Source organism: Passer domesticus, chromosome 19 (assembly GCF_036417665.1).
Source record: "Passer domesticus isolate bPasDom1 chromosome 19, bPasDom1.hap1, whole genome shotgun sequence".
In the NCBI taxonomy this organism is placed as follows: domain Eukaryota; kingdom Metazoa; phylum Chordata; class Aves; order Passeriformes; family Passeridae; genus Passer; species Passer domesticus.
This window is the reverse complement of record NC_087492.1, coordinates 6,096,493-6,116,450: the sequence shown is the minus strand read 5'-3', so window position 1 is coordinate 6,116,450 and position 19,958 is coordinate 6,096,493. Positions and strand designations below refer to the sequence as shown.

Here is a 19,958-nt window from a genome sequence, read left to right as displayed (position 1 = left end):
GGTTGTGGTGGCCCGCGGCGCGCGCACAGCACCGGGCGCAGCCGCCGCCGCCGCCTCAGCCGCAGCAGCGCCGACACCGCCGCGCCCTCCTGTCCTCCTCTTCCTCCTCCTTCCTCCTCCTCCTCCTCCTCCTCCTCCTCCCGGAGCCCGCAGCCTCCTCGCCCCTCTCCCCCCCGGACCCCGCGAAGATGGTGGACCGCGAGCAGCTGGTGCAGAAGGCCCGGCTGGCCGAGCAAGCCGAGCGATACGACGACATGGCGGCCGCCATGAAGAACGTGAGTCCCGTCCCGCGGCCGTCGCGCTCCCCACACACACACACCCCTCCTCCTCCTGCTCCCCTCGCCCTTCCCGCGTGTTCCCCGCGGTGGGCTCGGCCGGGGGCCCGCGGGGCTCTGAGGGCCCCGCTCCCTCGCCCCCCGACACCCCCAGCCGGGTCCCGATCCCGCCGCTTCTCCCGATCCAGCGTTACTTTGCTTCCTCCCGACCCGCATCCCTGCCCTAGAGCCCCCCACGCATCCTCTGCCCTGCAGTGGGGCCCCCAGCCAGCCCCACGCCTCCTGCTCCTCTCCCTGGAGCCCCCTTGCCACATCTTTCGCCTGCTCTGGGGCTCGCATCCAGCCCCACACATCGCTCTCTCCTGCCCCGAACCCCCCCCCCCGCATCTTCTCCCTTATTCCGGAGCCCCCACCCAGCCGCACACACCCCCACTCTGTGCCCTAGAGCCGCCCCTCATGCTCTGCTCTAAACCCTGCTCTTTGCCCTGCTGCCCCCACCCAGCCCCGCGCATCCCCTGGAGCACCCCCACATCCCCTGCCCTGCCCTGGAGCACCCCCCCATCCCCTGCCCTGCCCTGGAGCACCCCCACATCCCCTGCCCTGCCCTGGAGCACCCCCACATCCCCTGCCCTGCCCTGGAGCACCCCCACATCCCCTGCCCTGCCCTGGAGCACCCCCACATCCCCTGCCCTGCCCTGGAGCACCCCCCCATCCTCTGCCCTGCCTCGGAGCACCTTCCCTCCGCATTCCTGCAGCCCCCCACATCCCCTTCCAGCCGCGTTTCTTCTGCCCCAGGCCCCCCCGGTGCCCCCTGCCCGCCGTGCCCCGGGGCTGCGGCGCTGCCCGGGGGGGTCACACCGGCTCGGGGCCCCGGGGGGCGAGGCAGGGGGGGCCCGGGCTGGGGGGACCCGGGCTGGGGGGGCTCCGTGCGCGTCTCTCCCGGCTGCCGAAATCGTCTCCCCGTGCATCCCTTCCCACGCGTGGTCGCCGGGGCTGGTGTGTGCCCCTGACCCCAAAGATCGGGAGCCCTTTCACTGTCAAAGCTCTTATTTTTACTGCTCTTGGTTGGAGATTTATGAATTGAGTCATGTTGTATTCATTTCACGCTCTTAAAATAAAGACTCTGCATATAGCAGGCTGATCTGATTTGTGACACTGAACGCTCCCCTTCAATACTGACATTTTGACAATATAAGAAGGGAAAAAAAAACATATCTCTGATCTGATCTTGCAAACAAAGCAATCGTGGGAGGCAGGATCAAGTCATTCCAGAAGATTCTGCATTTGTCATATTGCAGAGAGGCTAGACTGGGTGGAGGGAGGGAGGGGGTGCTTTAAAGGGGAAAACTGTTCTTTATGTTTGTCTTCTTAGTCAGGTCTGAACCTTTGCTGGGAGCTGGGGTGTCCTCCCTGGCTGATGAAAAGTGAATGCCGATCTGGGAATGTCGCAGTCTGCCGTGGGTGCAGCTCTGTTTGCCCATATTGCACCATTTTGTCAATAACCTTGCATTTATCAAACAGACAAAACTGTCACAGCCCGAGCCCGGGGAGGGAGGAGATGTCTTATCAAGGAATGAAATACGGATAATCGGAACGAGATATTATCACATTAAACCAGCCGGGCTATCCCTCTGCTGCACCATGGCTTTTATACCATTTTCTGATAGCAGCATCTATTCATTTTAACGCAAAGCCTGCTGTGTGAGCAGATCTACAGCTCATTTCCTACGGATAATACAGGCGCCGTGACAAAGCCAGCAGGGATGTGCCTGGGACTCGCAGCCGTGCTGCACTGTGAATTTCTCTCAGCCTGCCTCCCCGGGCTGGCTGCTCGAGCCCAGGTGTTCTTAAGAGCTCCTATGTGTGATTTTTCCTTACGGGCCCTGGTGAAACAGTAACCCGGGCTAACGCCTCTTATCAGCTGCCGGCTGGTTTGGCCGTAAGGAAACGATGCCCAGCGGGAGCGCTGACGCCTCCCTTCAGCAGCAAACAAAAGGCAGAGCTTTGTTCTTCCTTTCTGCACCGCGCTGCCCCAGCTCGGGCACGGCCGGTGCGGCGGCCACGGCCGTGTCACAGCCGTGTCACAGCCGTGTCACAGCCGGTTATCCCCGTCCCGGGCGCTGCCCAGCCCCCAGCCCCGCTTGTGCGGGAGGCTGATGACCTCGCACTCATTTCCGTAGCAACGCCTAGTGATGTCATATGCCATGGTCCAAGCTGCAATGCACCCAGGCGGTAGCAGAGAGCATGCGGGCTGCGCCTAGCGAAGGTGATGCAGAGCCATCCTGCCCTCCAAACCTGGCCCTGCCTAGCACCCTGCTGGGAAACGCTGCATGCTTCTCCTTTCCAGCCTGTCCTGGCAATGATGGGCATTCAAGAGGCTCGTTTTCCAGCAGCTTCATCTCACCGTTGCATTTTGGTGGCTCCCTCACATGGGGCAGCTGGGTTCAGCCTCAGCCCTGTGTGCTTGGGAGCCTGTGCTGAATGGCTGTGTTAATGGTTTAAAATGGAAATGGTGTGCTGGGGTTCTTGCTGTCTGCTGATTCATCTAGTTATGTCTGGGATTGCAATAGTTTCTCAAAAATAGTATTTATATATAATAACTTCTATCTCCTTCCTTCTTGCAAGTGCTAGCTGCCAGTGCCCCTGATTGCTGCCTGCAGTGATGTTGCTGCTGCAGGAGCAGGATTGCTCCTTCAGCCCCCAAAAAGGGCAGGTTTAATGGGGGGTCTCTGAAAACAGCAGATGGTCCCCTCACCTAACAGAGGGAGCAGAATGTGTGATACCACATGTGTGATGCCACACCCAGGAAGGGTGCAGGGCTGGGCCCATCCATCCAGGGTATGTCTACATGACCTTGGTCATGTCCCTTGTCACCTCAGTGCTGCCTGGGGGTGCCATCAGCCCTGTCAGGTGCTGGGGGACAGGAAAGCTCTCTGCTGGTCCCCAGTGTGGTCAGACACTGGCCTTGGGCTTGCTTGCTGGAGTTTAACTTCCCACGGTGCTGGTGGTTGGAGCAGGATGTATTTTTGTCTGGTCCAGCTGCAGGAAGAGCTTTGCTGTCCGGGCCCACGCCAGGGCTGGGATCGATATCCATTAGCTGGCAGAGCGGCGCTGCCGGAGGTGGGAGCCCTGCCAGGGCCCTGGCCAGCACTGCCCAGGGGCAGAGCACGTGCCTCCCCACGGACCACAGTGCTGGGGGATGTGCAGGTGAATGAACAAGGTGATTGCAATAACTTCACCAGGAAATAAGTGATCTTTTAGAAGTGTGTGGGGAGAATTATTGCACTGCACCTATGGGTGGTGTAGGTGTGGGGCTGTCCCCTGTGAGGGGAACACCTGACTGCTCAATTTGGGGGGCCCAACCTCTGCAGCAAGGCCCTGGCTGTGCTGTATGCAAGGACCACCAAGTGTGGGTGTGAAGGGGGGACTGTTGGAGATGCTGGAAAGCAGATGGCTGCTCCAAGCTTTAGACAGCACAGCTTGGTGCAGTAAATGGCCATTGTGGGTGGAGGAGGAGCGTGAGGATGGGGAATTGCAGGCCTTCCCTGGCACGAGGTATGTGGGCTTCTCCCGTGATGGTCACCAGCTGGGCAGGTTACCATCCTCCACATCCAGTGTGATAGCAAGGCTTCACACAGACAGCAGGCTCACCCTTGGAAAAAGAAGTGGTAACACAAATGCAGCCTATCTGGGGAGTCCCCAGGAAGCAGAGCAGGGATGATTAGCTGCTTTCTGCTCGCAGTGTACACAGACAAAAGGGTGGTGAAGGTGGAAAGGCTTCTCCAGGAGGAGTGCTGGGCAGGCCATCTGTGATGGTGGGAGGGGACCAAGGAGTGCGAGCTGCTGTAGTAGCACTTCCCAGGGGGCTGGGGAAGGCTTTGGAGAAAGCATTCCCAGTGCCGAGGTGGATGGTGCAGTCATTAGCTGTTGGCATCTAATGGCAGCACTGTTGCTCTTGTGCAGGCAGATTGAATGCTGCCCAGCCTCGTGGTGCCTGCAGAGCACTGGTGGACTGCAGTGGTGCTGGGGATTGGAGCTCACAAGCAGGGCTTCATCCTGGAGGCCTGTGGGGTCAGGACAGGATGGTGGCTGTCAGGAGCTCCTGTCTTGACCTTGTCGAGGGTCACAGTGTGGGGTTGTGTCTGTGTGACTCAGCCCTGGCACCTTGTAGCAGTAGCCTGAGTCACATCTGCTCCCAAGCCACAGATAGTGTGCCCTGTATGTGACTGCAGTGGACACTGCTCAGTAACTGGCCAGTCTTCAGCACATCAGCCTCTTAAAAATTCCTCTTTGAGCTCCTATGGGTCCTTATTTAGTCCATTAAGGAAGAGTCACTGACTTACAAGACCATGCTGGGTTTCTTAGTTAGCAGCCAGGGTGGATTGGACTTGAAACAGCTCTTCTTGAACTAAACAAAAGTGATATTGAGACTATGAGGGAGAATATAGCAGTTGAATTGTACCTGGGGGCATAGAAACAGTAAAACTTGGGCAAGGGCTCTCCATGAACCCCTGGATTATTTGGGCTTATCCAGCAGATCTGTTGATGATGTCTAACCATGAAAGTGCAAAAAGATTGGTGGGAGTTGTCTTGATTTATTAATTTTTTTTCAACCAGCTTTATTTGCTGCTTCTTATATAAAAAGATGGCTGGTTCACAGGAGATTCAATTGTTTCAGTACACCAAATAAGTTCCATAATGTCAGTGGATAAACCCTTTCTGCCCCAGCTGTGTTCACCAGCTGATCCCAAAGTTGCTCACTGGAATAAGCTCCTTGGACACTGATGATGTGTGCTTGGGCTTGCTGGAATACTCAGGAACAGCAATTTAGGGACAACCACGGAACTTCAGCTCCAGAAATGTTTACTGGTTGAAAACTGCAGCACCTAGGGACATGTACACTGTGCTTGGCAACAGGATGATGTCTTTGGCATCCTCTTAGTGATTCTCATGGGTGTTCTGGATGGTGCTTTTAAGAGGGTTGTCCACATAACTGGTGTATCCCTCTGCCTTCTGCAGCTAAGGTTTGGTTTCTGATCAGGGAGATGAAAAACAACATGGTTCTGGTAGAATTAAGATTTTCGTTAATTTGAGGATCCCCACCATACTTTTTCTCCTTCTTCATGTGTATTACTGAGCCGCTTTTCTTGTGCCTGGGCCAGTAGCATCAGTGCTGCTCAGGAGCATGCTCAGCTTGGCTTTCCAAGTGGGAATAAGCAGCCTCAGCCTTGCTAAGCTTAAGATCAGGGAGGTGGAGTAAAAGTGACCTGATGGACCCCATTAGCCTGTGGGGAAGCCTGGGTTTTGTTCCCAGGCTGGTGAGTGACCCCAAGGTTACAATCCTAAGGACAAGGATTTTTCAAAGCCTGATATTTCTACCACCTCAGCAGGCTTGTAGCTGAGACTTGGATCTACTAGCTGTTGCTCTTGAGGACAGAAGGAGAAACGTGGCTCTGGGTGCAGCTGATGGAGCATGGGCTGGGGAGAAGAGTGGTAGCCATGATCTGACATCTGGAGAAAACTCCATGGATGGTGACACATCTGGCAGGGGCTAAAGCACCAACTCTATGACTGAACTCTTGAGCTTGTATTTGCAGCAGCTTCATGCCCAGTAAACCATGCACAACCAGTTGTGTGCAAGGGTACATATTAGGAAAAAAAGAATCCAAGCTTTTGTGTGTCCCAACTGCAAGTGCTTGAGTAACCAGCTGCTTTTTGGGAGGTGGCTTTGTCTGAGCTCAGACGTGTCCTTGGATGTGGAGCACTGCTGAACTTGTTGGTGCTGCTTTTCCCTTGGCAGAGGTGAGTGGTGTGTTGGGAGCTCAATTCCAGTCTGGCAGGGAAGAGCCATGAGGACTGTCAGACTAGTTCAGACCAGAGCTGGCTGCTCGGCGTCCCAGCCAACACCAGGCTCTTCAGAGGCAGGTACAGGGAAGGAGGCATTGGAAAATGCCTCCAGTCTACCTGAGGGAGCTTTTCCTCAGATGGGTCAATGCCTGAGGCATTTAGGACTCTGCCTTGTGCTTTTCTGCCCTGTTCAGCCTCCTGAGCCGCCAGAAAAATGTGGGTGCATATTAAAATGGCTGCAGTACAAAGCACAGTGGAACAGGATTTGCCTGGCTTCCCAAGCGTTTCTCCATTGACAGCCTTGATAGGATCCAGGCATCATCTTCCACCTCGCTGTGGCAAAGCTCTGAGCAGGGCTGAGGTTGGCCATGGGTGGCTGCTGCCCCCTCGATGCTTCCAGGCATTCTTCTACACTTCAGTGCTCTGCAGCTCATGACAGATTTCTCCAAAGGAGGAGTATTTTTGTGCTGACTGGCTTGGAGCTAGCTTAGACCTTCTTTCCTTCACTGGTCAAGTCTTTGTCTTTTCCTTCTGGAAACCTGAAAGCCTTCAACAACTTCTGCTCTTTACTGGAAAGGTAACTAACCTAACTGGTCCTTAGCTGAGTCTTGTTCCCCAGTGTTAGATTCACATGTCTGCAGAGAAATGGCAACTGCCCTTTCTGAAAAATGGCAACTACCTTGTCTGGGAAGCAAAAATGGAGTGAAAGCATAAGTATTGACTTGATTTGACTAGTGATGGTCACTGCTGGGCAGCTATAGCCTGGAAACCAGCTAAAACAAGGGGAAGTAGCAGTGGATTGGTCACTGTGCTGGATTTTGGGTGGCTTGGTCTTTCAGCCTCTGAAACCTTTGGCTTGACTTGAGGAAGCAGTCCAGAGAAATGGTGGTGGCTGGTTTTATGATGGTGGCATTGAGATAAAACATTTTGCCGTGGCTGCTGGCTGCCAGGCTGTGCCTGTGCTTCTGCCAGTACAGTTTTTGGTCTGGAGGGGGAACTCTTCTTTCCTCATGCAAATGAAATGGCTTTGTGGGAATGTTTTTCCCCCTGGCTGCTTGATCTAATGAGCAAAGTCCTTCCTCCCAACCTAAAATGAAGGAAAATGGGGACAAAATGACTTTTATTCTGCTGTTTAAACTTATTTATTTTCTTAAGTAAGAGGTCTGACTGTGCTTGAGAATCCAGATGTCAAGATGTAGGATTCCCACCCATGGCTCTGGGGGAGGAGCTCAGCAGTGGGATGGCTTTGTCCATCTTTTCTGAGTGCACAATGGCAGCGAGGCTGAGCTGCTGCATCTTTCTGGTCCCTTCTGTGGGCTGGAGCCCTGGGAGCTGCTGGGGCTGGTAAATCATAAGGGTTGGTCTTCACCCTGGAGTCTCATGCTGATTATCTTGGTATAGTCTGGAAAAGCTCAGAAATGGTAAATTCTGGAAAATTGAGCTGAAGTGATGAGGCAGCAATTCTGGGGCTGCTCAGGAAACACTGACAAGACTGTCTCAAAAGCAAAGCCTTCGTGTAGCTGGTGAAACAAAAGCCTTTGTCTGCCTGTTTAAGGGCAAACTTCCCCCAGTTTGAGGTTTTTCTGTGCTAACCCAGATTTAGTGACATCTCGGACATGACCCAGTACATGCTCAATTAGATATTAAACAAACCTGATTTTTGGCCTCTAGCTAGTGATCTAGTGACCAGGGGCAGTGCATTAGTTAATTGCAGTGGGAGTGTAGCTGGAGAACATGTCACCAGTGATGGCGTGAGATTCCCTTAAAGTGATCCCCAGATTAGGGATTAGAGTACTTAATGTTTTTCTTCAGTGAAGGAGATGCTGGAATTGAGTCCGTGTATGGGTGTTTGAGGCAGCTGTGCTTGGACAAGCTCAAGTCTGCAGGGATTCCAAGTGCAAACCATTCCTTAATTGTTTGCAAATTCCCTCTGATCTCGCTAGATGGGTTGGCTTGCTTGGGATGTGTCTTTGTTTACGTACCAAGCAAAGCTGCTTGGCATGTCAGTGTGCTTCTGACTCCTCTCTAAGATGGTTTCAGCAAGACTCCAGGAAAACACCAGTGAGGAGTCTCAGCCTCAGTGCTAACGAGGCTGCTGATGGACACGTTGTTTGGACAGTTGTGGTGCTCAGCAGCATCAAGTTTATTAATAGTAGGTGGAGAAGCTGTTGCTGTGCCATGTGCTAACAGACACGCTCCACAATTGCTGTAGGAGATCTCTGCTTGTAAAAGGCTAATGCAGCAGTGAATGAGAACTTGGGGAGATTAGCAGCCTTTGATTTACACCCAGCTGGGGCAGGCGGTGGGGCTTTGCCTGTTTATGCTGTTGGGCTTTGTTACATGGGGTGAATGTTTCATTACCTAGAATTTGGGAGCTTGGCTCCTTGTGTTTGGTGGTGTCAAGATGATGTTGGCGTCTGAGGGGTTCTGTCACCTGTGGTGAACTGAGGTCACATCTGTGGTGGGAGTCCCTTGGGCTTCAGAAGAGGCTGGTAGGGGATGGCTGGAGCCAAGTGAGAGGAGTTAAACTGTTGGATCTAGGATAGTAAAGTGACCCTCCTTGTAATTTAAAATCGATTACAGTGCTCCAGAAAGCTGCCAGAGCAAAAACTTCCTTCTTTTCTGTAAGTTCATTTAAGAAATTAAATAAAATTGTCTTTGTTAAAGGTGTATAAGATCAAGCCTGAAATCCCCGAAGCAGTGGGAGGGTAAAGTACATCTGGAGGGATAATCACCTTACTCACTGATGTAGAAATTAAACCTATCGTGGAGCTGGCATGCAGAAATCCACCTGGGTGTTCTGGGAAGTCTCTTGCTTAATCTGGTAAAACATGTTTGAGACACCAAGGAACTGCTGGATCTGCAGACCAAGAGACCTAGAGCAAAAATCTTGTGAGGTGCTTGTTTTTAATATTTCCAGAATCTTACCTTGATGTGCAACAACCAGGCGTTCCCAAAGTGTTTGTGGGAGTGGCATGGAGCAGCTCAAAAGGTGCGTGCTCGCTGCAGGGAGTTCTGCATGGCTGCAGCTTCTCCCATTTCACCCTTTGGAGCAGCAGCCTGCAGCTGCCATGGCAGCAGTGGCTCTGCCGTGCCAAAGGGAGCCATGCCAGCAGACAGGAATTGCCCAGTTCATCCCTGCTCCAGCAGGGAACAGGCTCTCCCAGCAGCCAGAGCCTGCTCTCAGCCTTGGGGTGGCCTGCCCATGGCACATCATGTCTTCTCTCTCCACTTGGCTCAGCTGGGTAGAGGTCATGGGCAGTTTTTGAGCCCCTGATTAAGGACAAGGGCTGGCACTTGGTGCTCTGGGGAGGATTTGATGATCTGGTGGCAGGATTCTTACAGCCTGGCAGTGGGGCTGGAGGTGAGCAGGAAAGCACTAAGATCTGAGCCAGATTAGTACCCTTGGAAGCTGTGAGGTAAATCTTTAAGCAGCTAATGCTCCCAGCAGCACTAAACACCCTCCCCACATGAAACTTGGTGCATTTATCTAGAGTCCCTGAAATCTCTCTAGCTTGGGTTTGCTTTACCATGAATTGGAAAGAAAAAAAACCATCTTCCTCTGTGTGGACCAAGTCTTAATAGCCAATGTCCAATAGCCATCCTGTGAATGGCTGCTTCAGCTCAAAAGCCTGTGAGTAGATGGAATCTTCTGAGGAACAATGCCTAAAGAGAAATTTAAAAACCTCAAGTCTTTAAACTTGTACAGAAATGCTACTGAGGAAGGAGCTGCAGTTGTTCTTGAAGAGCTCTTCAGCTCTCACCTGGAAAAGCTTAATGCAGCCCAGAAGAGCCTATAGCAGCCATGAATTATCATTCTCCTTCCAAAAGGACCAACGGATCATCTCTGAGCTCCTGAAGCTTGCTGTGAGCTCCAGGGGCACATCTGAGCCCTCACGGCAGTGGCACACTGTGGCACTGGTCTTCCACGTGCTTAGCAGAGAGCTTGGAGAACAGCAGGGAACAGAGCAGATAATCCAAGGCAGGAGAGCTACCCGAGCTGTTGGTGATGGAGAAGGGTGGTGGTGATGCTGTGCTGCTGCTGAGGCACTCTCAGAGCACAGCAGTGGGCAGATGATGCTGCCAGGCTGCCATATCCCGGGGAAGGAATTGCTTGGCATCCCTTCTGTTGCTTTGTAGTTAGCAGGCAAAGGTGCTGGTATCCCATCTGCCAGGGACGGTGTGATGAGCCCTGAGTGACAATCCCCTGAAATGTGGGACTGATGTGGCTGGACTTGCTGCTCTCTCCATCTGGTGGCTGGAAGGCACTAGGCCAACAGAGGTCAATCATCTTCCCCAAGAGTTTTTAATAAGTACAAGGCAGGTAGTGGCAGCAAGATGCTGAAGCAAGTTGTCCTAGAGCCAGCTTTCATCTTGTTTAATAGCCTGTCAGTAGGGCTAATGGGAATCATGGTGTTAAAAAGGAAAACAAAATTTGAGCATAATTCCTTCCTGGCTCAAAAAGCACATGCTGGCTAGAGGAGCAGCTCCCTGCAACAGGGCTGTGCAAAGCTAACTCAGAAATGGTTTGTAGCTCCTTGAGCATTTGTGTGTAGAGCACTTGAACATACACAAAACTGGGAGGCCAGGGTTTTTCCTTCCAGTTGGTTACTGGGATGTGTCTGGGCTGCTCTCTGTCCACAATAGCCACGGCAGGCAGATGCTCCCTCGTGTTTGTCTTATCTCAAGCTGCAGAAGAAGTCAGGAGCACAAATCAGTGGCACCCAGGTGTTCTGTAGTGGAAAGAAACCCGGAGTCGTTAGACCAAGTGCTGGGACTGCAGTGCTGCAGATAAGGGCTGGTACACAAAATGCTGCTGCCAGACACTGAATGGAGCAGCTCCGAGCTCTGCTGCTCCTCCTGGTGTTCTCACCTTGGCTCCCTTCAACCTTTCATGTGCAAGAATGACCCAAGTAGCTGAAATTTGCTTTTCCTCCAACTGAAATCCATGATGGCCGCACTGAAACTGGAGCAGGAGGTCTGCAGGCTCCAAGGACTGATCAAACCTGAACGCAGTGCAATCACATGTAGTTATTACGCTACAAAGGCCAATAAAATAAATGAGCTCTTGGTTTCCACATCTCAGTTTGAAGACTTTGTCTTGGGTGGTTCAAAGTTGCCTTAAGTAATAAAGGCTGCAGAGTGAGATGAAAGCTGCTGTTAAGTGTAGGAACATGCAGAAATCCTAATTGGTGTCTGGAGCGCCTGAGTAGCCTCTGAGATGCAGCTGGGCTACAAGCAATAAACAATTCTCTGCAGACACTGGTCCTTGAGGCACTGGGAGCAACTTGGAATGTAATGCCAGAGCCATCCCTTTGCCCTCAGCTGCTGGCCTGTGATGTGAACTGGTCCTGCTAGCTTAGAAAACGGGAACTCGTAGGGGATTATTCATAGTGAAACAGGCAGAGGAGAAGGCAGTGGGGAACTTGTGTCTGCCCACAGCCTGCACGTGCTTTTTTTTGGTCTTGTCTGGGATGAGAGGAAGGGTTTGTCCTACAGCCCAAACCCCCCCTGGCCACACTGAGTTAAAACATGAGCAGAGGACAGCGGGAGGGGTCAGCAAGGAGAGAAGCAGTTACAGTGTGACTTCCACTTTGGAAGTGTGACATGGGGGCGAAGGCAAGGCAACAGGGAAAAGAATCCAAACCAATCTGGAAACATTTTAGATCTAGGTCTGGTTTAACACACGCCTACTTCGCCAAAGTAGGACAGTGCTTAAGAAAAGCATCTTCTGACTGCTGTGATGGGGTTGTAGGACAGCTCGCTCTGGTGCTTGGGGAGAAGCTGCTTTGGGTGAGGCTGTGTGACATCGAGTCGTGACTCTCACCAGGCTGCTGGCTAATGGTGACACTTTCATGTGCTTGAGGGCAGCCATTTCTTCAGGCTAGGGCGAGCTGGGGACAGGAAAAACAGGCAGTCTGTCAGTCATGCCTTCCCAAATGACAGCACTTGGGCTGCTGAAGGTGGTCTTGTCACAGAAGCATTAAGGCTGGAAAAGACCTCCAAGGTTAGAGTCCAACCTTTAACCAGCCACCACCTTGTCAACCAGACCAGGGCACTTAGTGCCATGTCCAGTCATTTCTTGAATGTTTCAGGGGTGGGGGCTCTACCAGCTCCCTGGGCAGCCCCTTCCAATGCCTGGCAACCCTTTCTGTGAAGAATTTCTTCCTGATGTCCAGCCTGAACCTGCCCTGGCACAGCCTGAGGCTGTGTGCTCTTGTCCCTGCACATGGGTGGTGGGGTCCCAGCTGTGGGACAGCAACTGGAGATGGGGGAGGTGACATGTCTGCAGGAGTTGTGACCTTTTTCAGCTGCTTGAGCCTGGAGAGGTTGTGTGCTTGTTGCTCCCCTTGCCAGTGGCTACAGAACCACAGAGAAGGAATCTCAGTGGCTGGACTTGATCAGAACATAATTTCAAAAGCACATTTGCTTTTCAAAAACTGAAACAGAGAAGGGGACCTTCAGGCCAGAGCTCAGACTAACACGCTGCATGTGAAGGAAAACAAGGCACTTGCTAGGGTTTGTGTGGAGAGATAACAAATTTAATTACATGGTGCAGGAGCTGTAGATAGAACAGGAAGCATGAGTGCTGAAGGGGAGATGGATGTTGTGTATCCTGGTGGGAGACGAGCTCTGATGATCTTTAAAAGCTTTTCTCAGTGAACAGTTTGAAGTTCTCATGGCTGTCTCTGTCTCTCCAGGAAAGCTTCAGTCTGTTGTAGCTGTCTGATGTCCTGAAGGACTCAGATTCTCTTTTAGGCAATAAGAAGAGCAAGTGTTGAGGTTTATAACATGGGTTAAACTGTCAGATGGTGATGGTATTCCCCAGGGAAGGATCTCTGGGTCCTGTCAGCTTGCCAGTGCTGTCTGCTTTAAGATAAGACATCAAAGCCAGGCAGGAGCTGTAAATGGGTGGGCACTTAATTATCAAACTAAGTGAAAAGTGTGCAAGAATAAACAGGTAGAGCTAAGTCCTGTGATGGATCCTCACTGCAGTCACTGAAAGGACCTCAAAAACAGTCATTTCCTGATGTGTACTCAGACCTACTCATGCAGGGTGAGAAGTGGAGGATGGGAGTCCTGGAATAAGCCCCTAACCAACCTGACTTGCTGTTCTCTGGGAGCAAACCTTCCCTGTGGGTCTCACCAAAGCCTGTTAGTCAGGATACTTCCAGAAAGCAGGTGCTGTAGAACCAGCCCTTGGGCTTTTGGAGTTTACATACCTTGACATTAGGGACAGGTAATTTTTGCTTGTTCCCTGGCTTCTCCTCAAGAGGCTGAAGCTTGCCTGGCTGCAATGTGATCCTCGGGCATTGCCTGCCAGGTTTTGGGCAGAGTGCTGAGTCAGAGCTCCAGCTGTAGTGGGGAAATCAGGAAAACCTTCTCAGAGATGGTGCCGCCTCTGCAGTGCTTTGTTGCAGATCAGAGGGCTTGAATTTGTACAAGCCTCTGGTCTCCCAAGCAGTATAAACCCTAAACTTCCAGTAATTTTTATCCAACGGGAACTCACGGAGTTTCCCCGTGGCTTAAGGGCCCTTGAGTCTCAGTGCCATCAGACACTGTGCCATCAGAGAACTGGTGAGACTGGAGCTGGCAGTGTCCTGCAGCTTGGTGATGAACGTGCCTCCCAGGCAGAGCCTGGCAGCATGGACTGCTCCATGCCAGGCTCCCTGCACTCCCTGCCTGGCTGTCCTTGTGCAGTCTGCTCCTGGCAGCTGTGTTCTCCTTTTTTCTTTTTCTTTTTTTTTTTTTTCCAGAATAGCTAGAAGACTTTCCTTTATCAAGTTTCCACCATGTGGATCAGCTCCTTGTCCTTGGCTGTTTATGCCACATCCAGGACTTGACAGTGGCTCATGCATCTCCTGCCCCTCTCCCTGGTCTCCACGAGCACAGGAGTGAGATGAGGCTGGACAGTATCTGAGATTTGCAGAGCAAAAAATTCTGCTGTTCTCTGCTGGCAGCCAGGGAAGTAAAACTAAACTGCCTGAGCTTCCCAAAGAGCAGGTAGACTGCAGCCAGGGGCTGCTGGCTTTGTGCTCCTGCCAAGCCCTCCTAATGCCAAACTAAGATTTTCCTTTGGCTATTTGAAGTCTCTGACTCCATGTAACAGTGCTGGAAATGGCATCAGGGGACCTGATCTGGGTACTGCCCTTCTTTGGGGAGGTGAAACCCCTTCAGGGTCTGAGTTAAGAAGGGGGATGGTTCTGCCCTTCCATAATGTGACTGCTGCAGTGTGATCCAGGCCTGATGCAGGATATTGCCTTATTTGATGTTATAGCAGAGGAATTCAGTGCAGTGCTACAGACTCAGTGCATCAGAACCTGCTGTTTAGCCAGTGGCTTGGTTGAACTCACTTCGTTTTGGTATCCTGCAGTGTAAGAAAAAAACCCCACCATTTGTTTGGCCAGCACAGGCTGCAGAGAAGGCACAGCCCCACGTGCATGTGACAGGCTGGTGCAGAGGTGTTGGAGTGGTTTCTGCTGGAGATGGGCACTGGTGCAGTGCTGTGGGAAGGGCAGAGTGACAGGGAGGGGGCTGTGGCAGGAAATGCAGCACAGGCAGGCGGGCACCAGGCAGCTCTGGGCAGACTGAGGGCAGAGATGTCCTCAAAGACGGCTGACCCTGGATACATCTTTTCTGCCTTTTTCTGACTCTGGTTAGGCAGCTCCATGTACCCTACTGTCTGATACCTTGTGTCCTGGGCATCTTGCATTTTCTTCCTGCTGGGAATGCAAGAGCCAGATGGTTTTCTGTTTTTCCTCCCTCAGCCCAACTGTGAAGTTAAATGTGTGGGACTACAGCCTCTTCCCTCTCCTGGTGCTGAGGGCCGTGGTCCTTGTCCCCACCCATGGCACATCTTGGCCATGTCTCTGCAGTGCTCCTTCCTGGGAGTCTGGGTGCTGCTGGAAAGCAGTGACGTGGTTAACAAGGCTCCCTTCCTGCTTTTACAAGTTCCCTGTGAGCTCCCTAGGGGAATCTGCTGTCTCCACAGGTGTACCTTCCATCTGTCAGCCAGTTTGTTGAAAGGATTTTGACAGGCAACTTTCCTCCGTAATCCTTAATAGCTTTGAATTTAAAATGTTTATGGCAAAGCTAATCCCACGAAACTCCCTGTAGTTTTAATAAATCTGTCCTCCAGCAAGACTCTTCTGCTGAGAGGAGGTAAATCTACTTCTTCCTGCAGTGATAACTATCTGCAGACGTGGCTGTGGGGCACCTGCTTGTTCTTCACTTCACAACTGGTGTCTCTTCTCAGGGAGCACCTTGCTAAAAGCAAAATTTCCTCTGGTGATCAATCTCCACAACCCCTGTCAGGACAGAAAACCCTTGGAATCAGTGAGTCTCTTGTATGGTTGTTGGTGTTGGACACTCCATTTAGAGATGGAAGAGAATAACTCAGGTTGGGATTTCTGGATGTTTCTATTTCCAAATCCCTCACTCAAAACAGGGCAGCTTGGGTGGGATAAGCCTTCAGGTAACCTGATGGAGTCTTTGGTATCTCTGAGGACAGACAACCCATAAGCTCTGGGGCAGGGGGACACCTTGGTTGTGCTCCCAAAGAGGTCTTTAACCCACACAATCATTACTGTGTGTTTGTGGAGGTGTCACTGAGAGGGAAGAACGAAGGGGGACATTCTGTAAAACTGCAGAGTGAGACCTCAGCGCAGCAGGCAGCGTGAGTGCCTCACCACGGGTATTTGGGCACATTGTGGTTGGCCCTGCTGCAGGAAGCAGGATATCACAGGGATCCCAGGCCCTGTGGTTAAACAGTCACTGGCTAGGCTGGGGTGTGAGGGTTGGCACTGGGAGCTGCGGGATGGCCCGGGCATCGCTGCCCTGCTTACCTTGGGCGGGAGCGCTGGCAGCTGCCCTGGCATCCTGCTCTGTGCTCTTTGCCCTGTGCTGCTGGCAGCTGCTGATAGTCCCAGATCCTGCCCTCATAAAGTGACACCCATTTCCCTGCTCCCGCTGTCCTTACCCTGCAGCAGAAGCAGTTCTGCTGGTTTGCACAGCAAGACCCTCTTCCATATGGAAAAGGAGCATCTGCTGTTCCTGTGCCAGGCTCTAGAGCATCCTGTGGAGCAGCACAGATCCACACAGCAGTGGGGATGGCAGTGGAGGGTCTGCTGGTGCCTCTGCCTTGAGGGGGTCTGATCAGAGACTCTGCTTGCTGTGGGGGAAACAGGCTTGGCTGTGGCTGGTTTTGGGAGGAGGCATTAGGCAGAGCATGGCTGAAGAGCTGCAGGAGGAGTGGATGTTCTGGAATGTGCAGGTCAATATGGTGTGAGCAACTGTGAGTCATTCAAGGCCATTCAGATGAGGTCCTGGGCTGGGCCTTTGGCCTCCTGATCCCCACCATAAATGTGGTTATCTGGGCCCAGGGCAAACCTTGTCCTTACAGATCCTTGTGAAAGTGACTCAGTGTTTGCAGAAGCCTTTCACATCCAAAGCATTACCTAATCCTTTACTGCCGTGAGGTGGCTCACGGGTTCCTGCTCTGGTGGCCTGATTCCCAGGTGGCTGTGCCCAGGGTGTGGATGTGGGGTGGGGGCGTGTCCTGGGGGAAAGGGGACAGTGGCCATGCCCAGGCTCAAAGTGGCACTTGGCAGCTGTAAGCAGCTCAGGGGAGCGGCCCTGTGCAGCTGCTGTGTGGTGTCCTGCCTGCTGCAAGGGCTCCTCCTGCTCCTGGGGCTGGGAAGCTGCTGCAGCCTTGGCCAGAGGTGCTGCCTGGGTGGCTCCAGCCAGTGATGGTGTTGTGGGAGCTGGAATGGGATTATTGTGATACCAAGTGCTGCTTCCCCAGTTACTGAGGGAGCTCTGTGCTCGTCATCTCTGTAATCCCTTTGTGATTTTTGTGGTGCATGAGGCAGGTAACACTGTTAACCTCAGTGAGGAAAACTCAGAGTGGGGGATTTCCCCTTCACTATGTGAGCTTTTAAGTCCTCATCTGTGCAGGTGCCTGAGGCAGTTGTATTTGTGCCATCTCAGAGATTCTTTGGGTGTCTGGGAAGCGTGCCCCATGCTTGTGGGAAGTGGAAGAGATGAACACCCTGTAGCTCTGGTGGTGTTAATCCGTGCAGGTAGCTCTTAACCCTGCACCATCTCCTCCCTCTTGCTTTCACTGTCCCTCTCACCTGCATCACCACGCCCAACTCTCATCCTGCAGGTGAAAGGCATCTCTTTCCTAGAAGACTTTTCTCACTCTGGAAGATGCTGATCTCTCAAACAAAACCCAACGCCTGCTCCTTTTGTTGTGGGTCTGAACCACAGCATGATTTCCCAGCTGGCTCCTGCTGGGAGGGGAGCAGAGGCAGAGCTGGATGACAGAGCGGGACTTTGCGAGCTGCCTGCCTCCTCCTGCCTCTCTCTAGAGAGGCACAGGCACACCCAGAGGTGTGATGGGAGCGTCACAAGGCTGGGGCTTAACCCAAATGTCTCTTTTCTGTCCCCCTCTCTCGGCACAGGTGACGGAGCTGAACGAGCCCCTGTCCAATGAAGAGAGGAACCTGTTGTCCGTCGCCTACAAGAACGTGGTGGGGGCTCGGCGCTCGTCCTGGCGAGTCATCAGCAGCATCGAGCAGAAGACCTCTGCGGATGGGAACGAGAAGAAGATCGAGATGGTCCGTGCCTACCGCGAGAAGATCGAGAAGGAGCTGGAAGCGGTGTGCCAGGATGTGCTGAGCCTGCTGGACAACTACCTGATCAAGAACTGCAGCGAGACGCAGTACGAGAGCAAAGTCTTCTACCTGAAGATGAAAGGGGACTATTACCGCTACCTGGCCGAGGTGGCCACCGGGGAGAAGAGGGCGACCGTGGTGGAGTCTTCGGAGAAGGCCTATAGCGAAGCCCATGAGATCAGCAAGGAGCACATGCAGCCCACCCACCCCATCCGGCTCGGGCTGGCGCTTAACTACTCGGTTTTCTACTACGAGATCCAGAACGCGCCGGAGCAGGCCTGCCACCTGGCCAAGACAGCCTTCGACGACGCCATCGCCGAGCTGGACACCCTCAACGAGGACTCCTACAAGGACTCAACGCTCATCATGCAGCTCCTCCGCGACAACCTAACGCTCTGGACGAGCGATCAGCAAGACGACGACGGCGGAGAAGGCAACAACTAGACCCCCCCGATGGACTGGCAGCCGCACGCTGATGCTAACTACTGCAGTCTTTATTTTTTTCCCACGAGTGGGGGGGGGTCCGGGGTGGGGGAGGGAAAGGGAGGGGACACCTTCCCAGGGAGGCCCCCCACAACCTGTCTTTGATTGCCTCGTTGACATTTTTGCCAAAACACCACTAGTGGAAGTCAGGCTGGCTGTGCTGGTATGGAATAGCAGCCTCACTGGCATATGGACTGTTCTGTAGATTATTAATACAAGTGGAGCTGTCTTTAATTTAACTTTATTGCTAGAAATAAAAAAAAAAAAGGGTTTTAAGACGAATTTGCGTGGATGGAATGGCCCTCATTTTTAAGGAAAGCAACGCAAAAACATTTGAAAAAAAAAAAAAAGGGAGTTCTGTGGTTCCAGTAAGGCTTCGAGCGTTTGTTTCCGCAGCCCGGGTGCCGTGTGCCCGCGCCACGCCGCGGGGCCTCTCTCTGCAGCGCTCTGCCTGCCAGGGCACAGCTGCAAATCCCCAAATTGAGAAGGAATTAAAAACAAAACCAACAAAACTAAAGAATTTGGGGCTCTCAAAGCCCTGGGATTTAGGCCATCCAATCTTTTTTTTTCTTTTTTTTTTTTCTTTCTTTTAATTTTTTGGTTGAGATATTTATTAGGGTAGCTTACAGTATTAACACTAAATTGCAGTTTACAGTATTTCTACATTACAGCCATATGACATCAAGCCTTTGATTGTCTGTTTTTCTTTCTTTTGCTAGTTCTTTTGGCTTGCCTTCCTGAGCAGTCCTCGCCTGTGGACTGGCTTTAGCTATTCTGTGTCGCCCAAGGCAAGAAGACCGCCCGCCCGAGGAACATCAAAGCTGCTCTAGTTTTTTGGTCAACAGCTTAACAGGTGCTTGGCTAGCGGCTGTTTCAACTATTTTAAGTCCACAGCAAAAGGTTTAAGAACTTAATTAGACAAAGGGGGAAGTGTTTAAACTTAAAAATGCCACTTAAATAAAAAACAATAAAAAAATATTAAAAAAAGAGCATTCAGGTCTGTATGTCATGTACTGTGTTTGGTATTTCAAAAGACCATCCTGATTTAAGGTGCCACAGCTGCTTCCTCAGGGATTGCACTGCCATTTCACTCTGCCTGACTTTCTCCCACTGTACCATGAGGTTTGTCAGCAGATCTCCAGCACCCAGGGCTCCCTTGTTTGTCACCAGGGAAGCCGGGTGTGTTTTCCTTTCTCCTGGGGAAGCTTGTGGTGTAATGAGTGAACTTCAGGAGCTTAGACACTAATTTGGTAGAGGAATTCCTCAAGGGAAGAGCTACAATCATAGACATTTCTGTCCACCATCAGGAGCCCAGGAACTTAGTTCTCTTCTTAGCAAAATCTTTTCTCAGTCTGTCTGATCCGGCCGGGGGTGGGAGTTGGGGCATCTGAATTGCTTAGCAGGTACTACTTACCCCATTTTGAGTAACTTTAGCTTTCAGTTGGATTTTTCCCATGGTCGTTGGAGGTTCAGTGCTGTTCTCTGGCTCGCGGAGTGCTGCGCAGTGAGGAGAAACCGCGCTCGTGCTTTAGCTCCCTGTCGAGATTCTGCCGCAGATTTTGGAACCCGGCCGTCCCTGGCCCTTGCGAGAGCCAGCCCGACCCGGCTGTGGTGAGGCACACACGGCACCGCGGCTGCCGGGCCCGGGGCACGGACACGGCTCCGGCCCCGCCGC

The 19,958-nt window shown here is 52.4% G+C and overlaps 1 protein-coding gene across 1 annotated transcript; it reads left to right on the top strand.

Annotated features, from left to right (window-relative positions):
* Positions 1-18,565, top strand: YWHAG (tyrosine 3-monooxygenase/tryptophan 5-monooxygenase activation protein gamma). Its single transcript, XM_064395066.1, has 2 exons — positions 1-275; positions 17,588-18,565. The coding sequence occupies exons 1-2, from the start codon at positions 189-191 to the stop codon at positions 18,242-18,244; spliced, it is 744 nt and encodes a 247-aa protein (XP_064251136.1). The 5' UTR covers positions 1-188; the 3' UTR covers positions 18,245-18,565.
* The last annotated feature ends 1,393 nt before the right edge of the window (positions 18,566-19,958 follow it).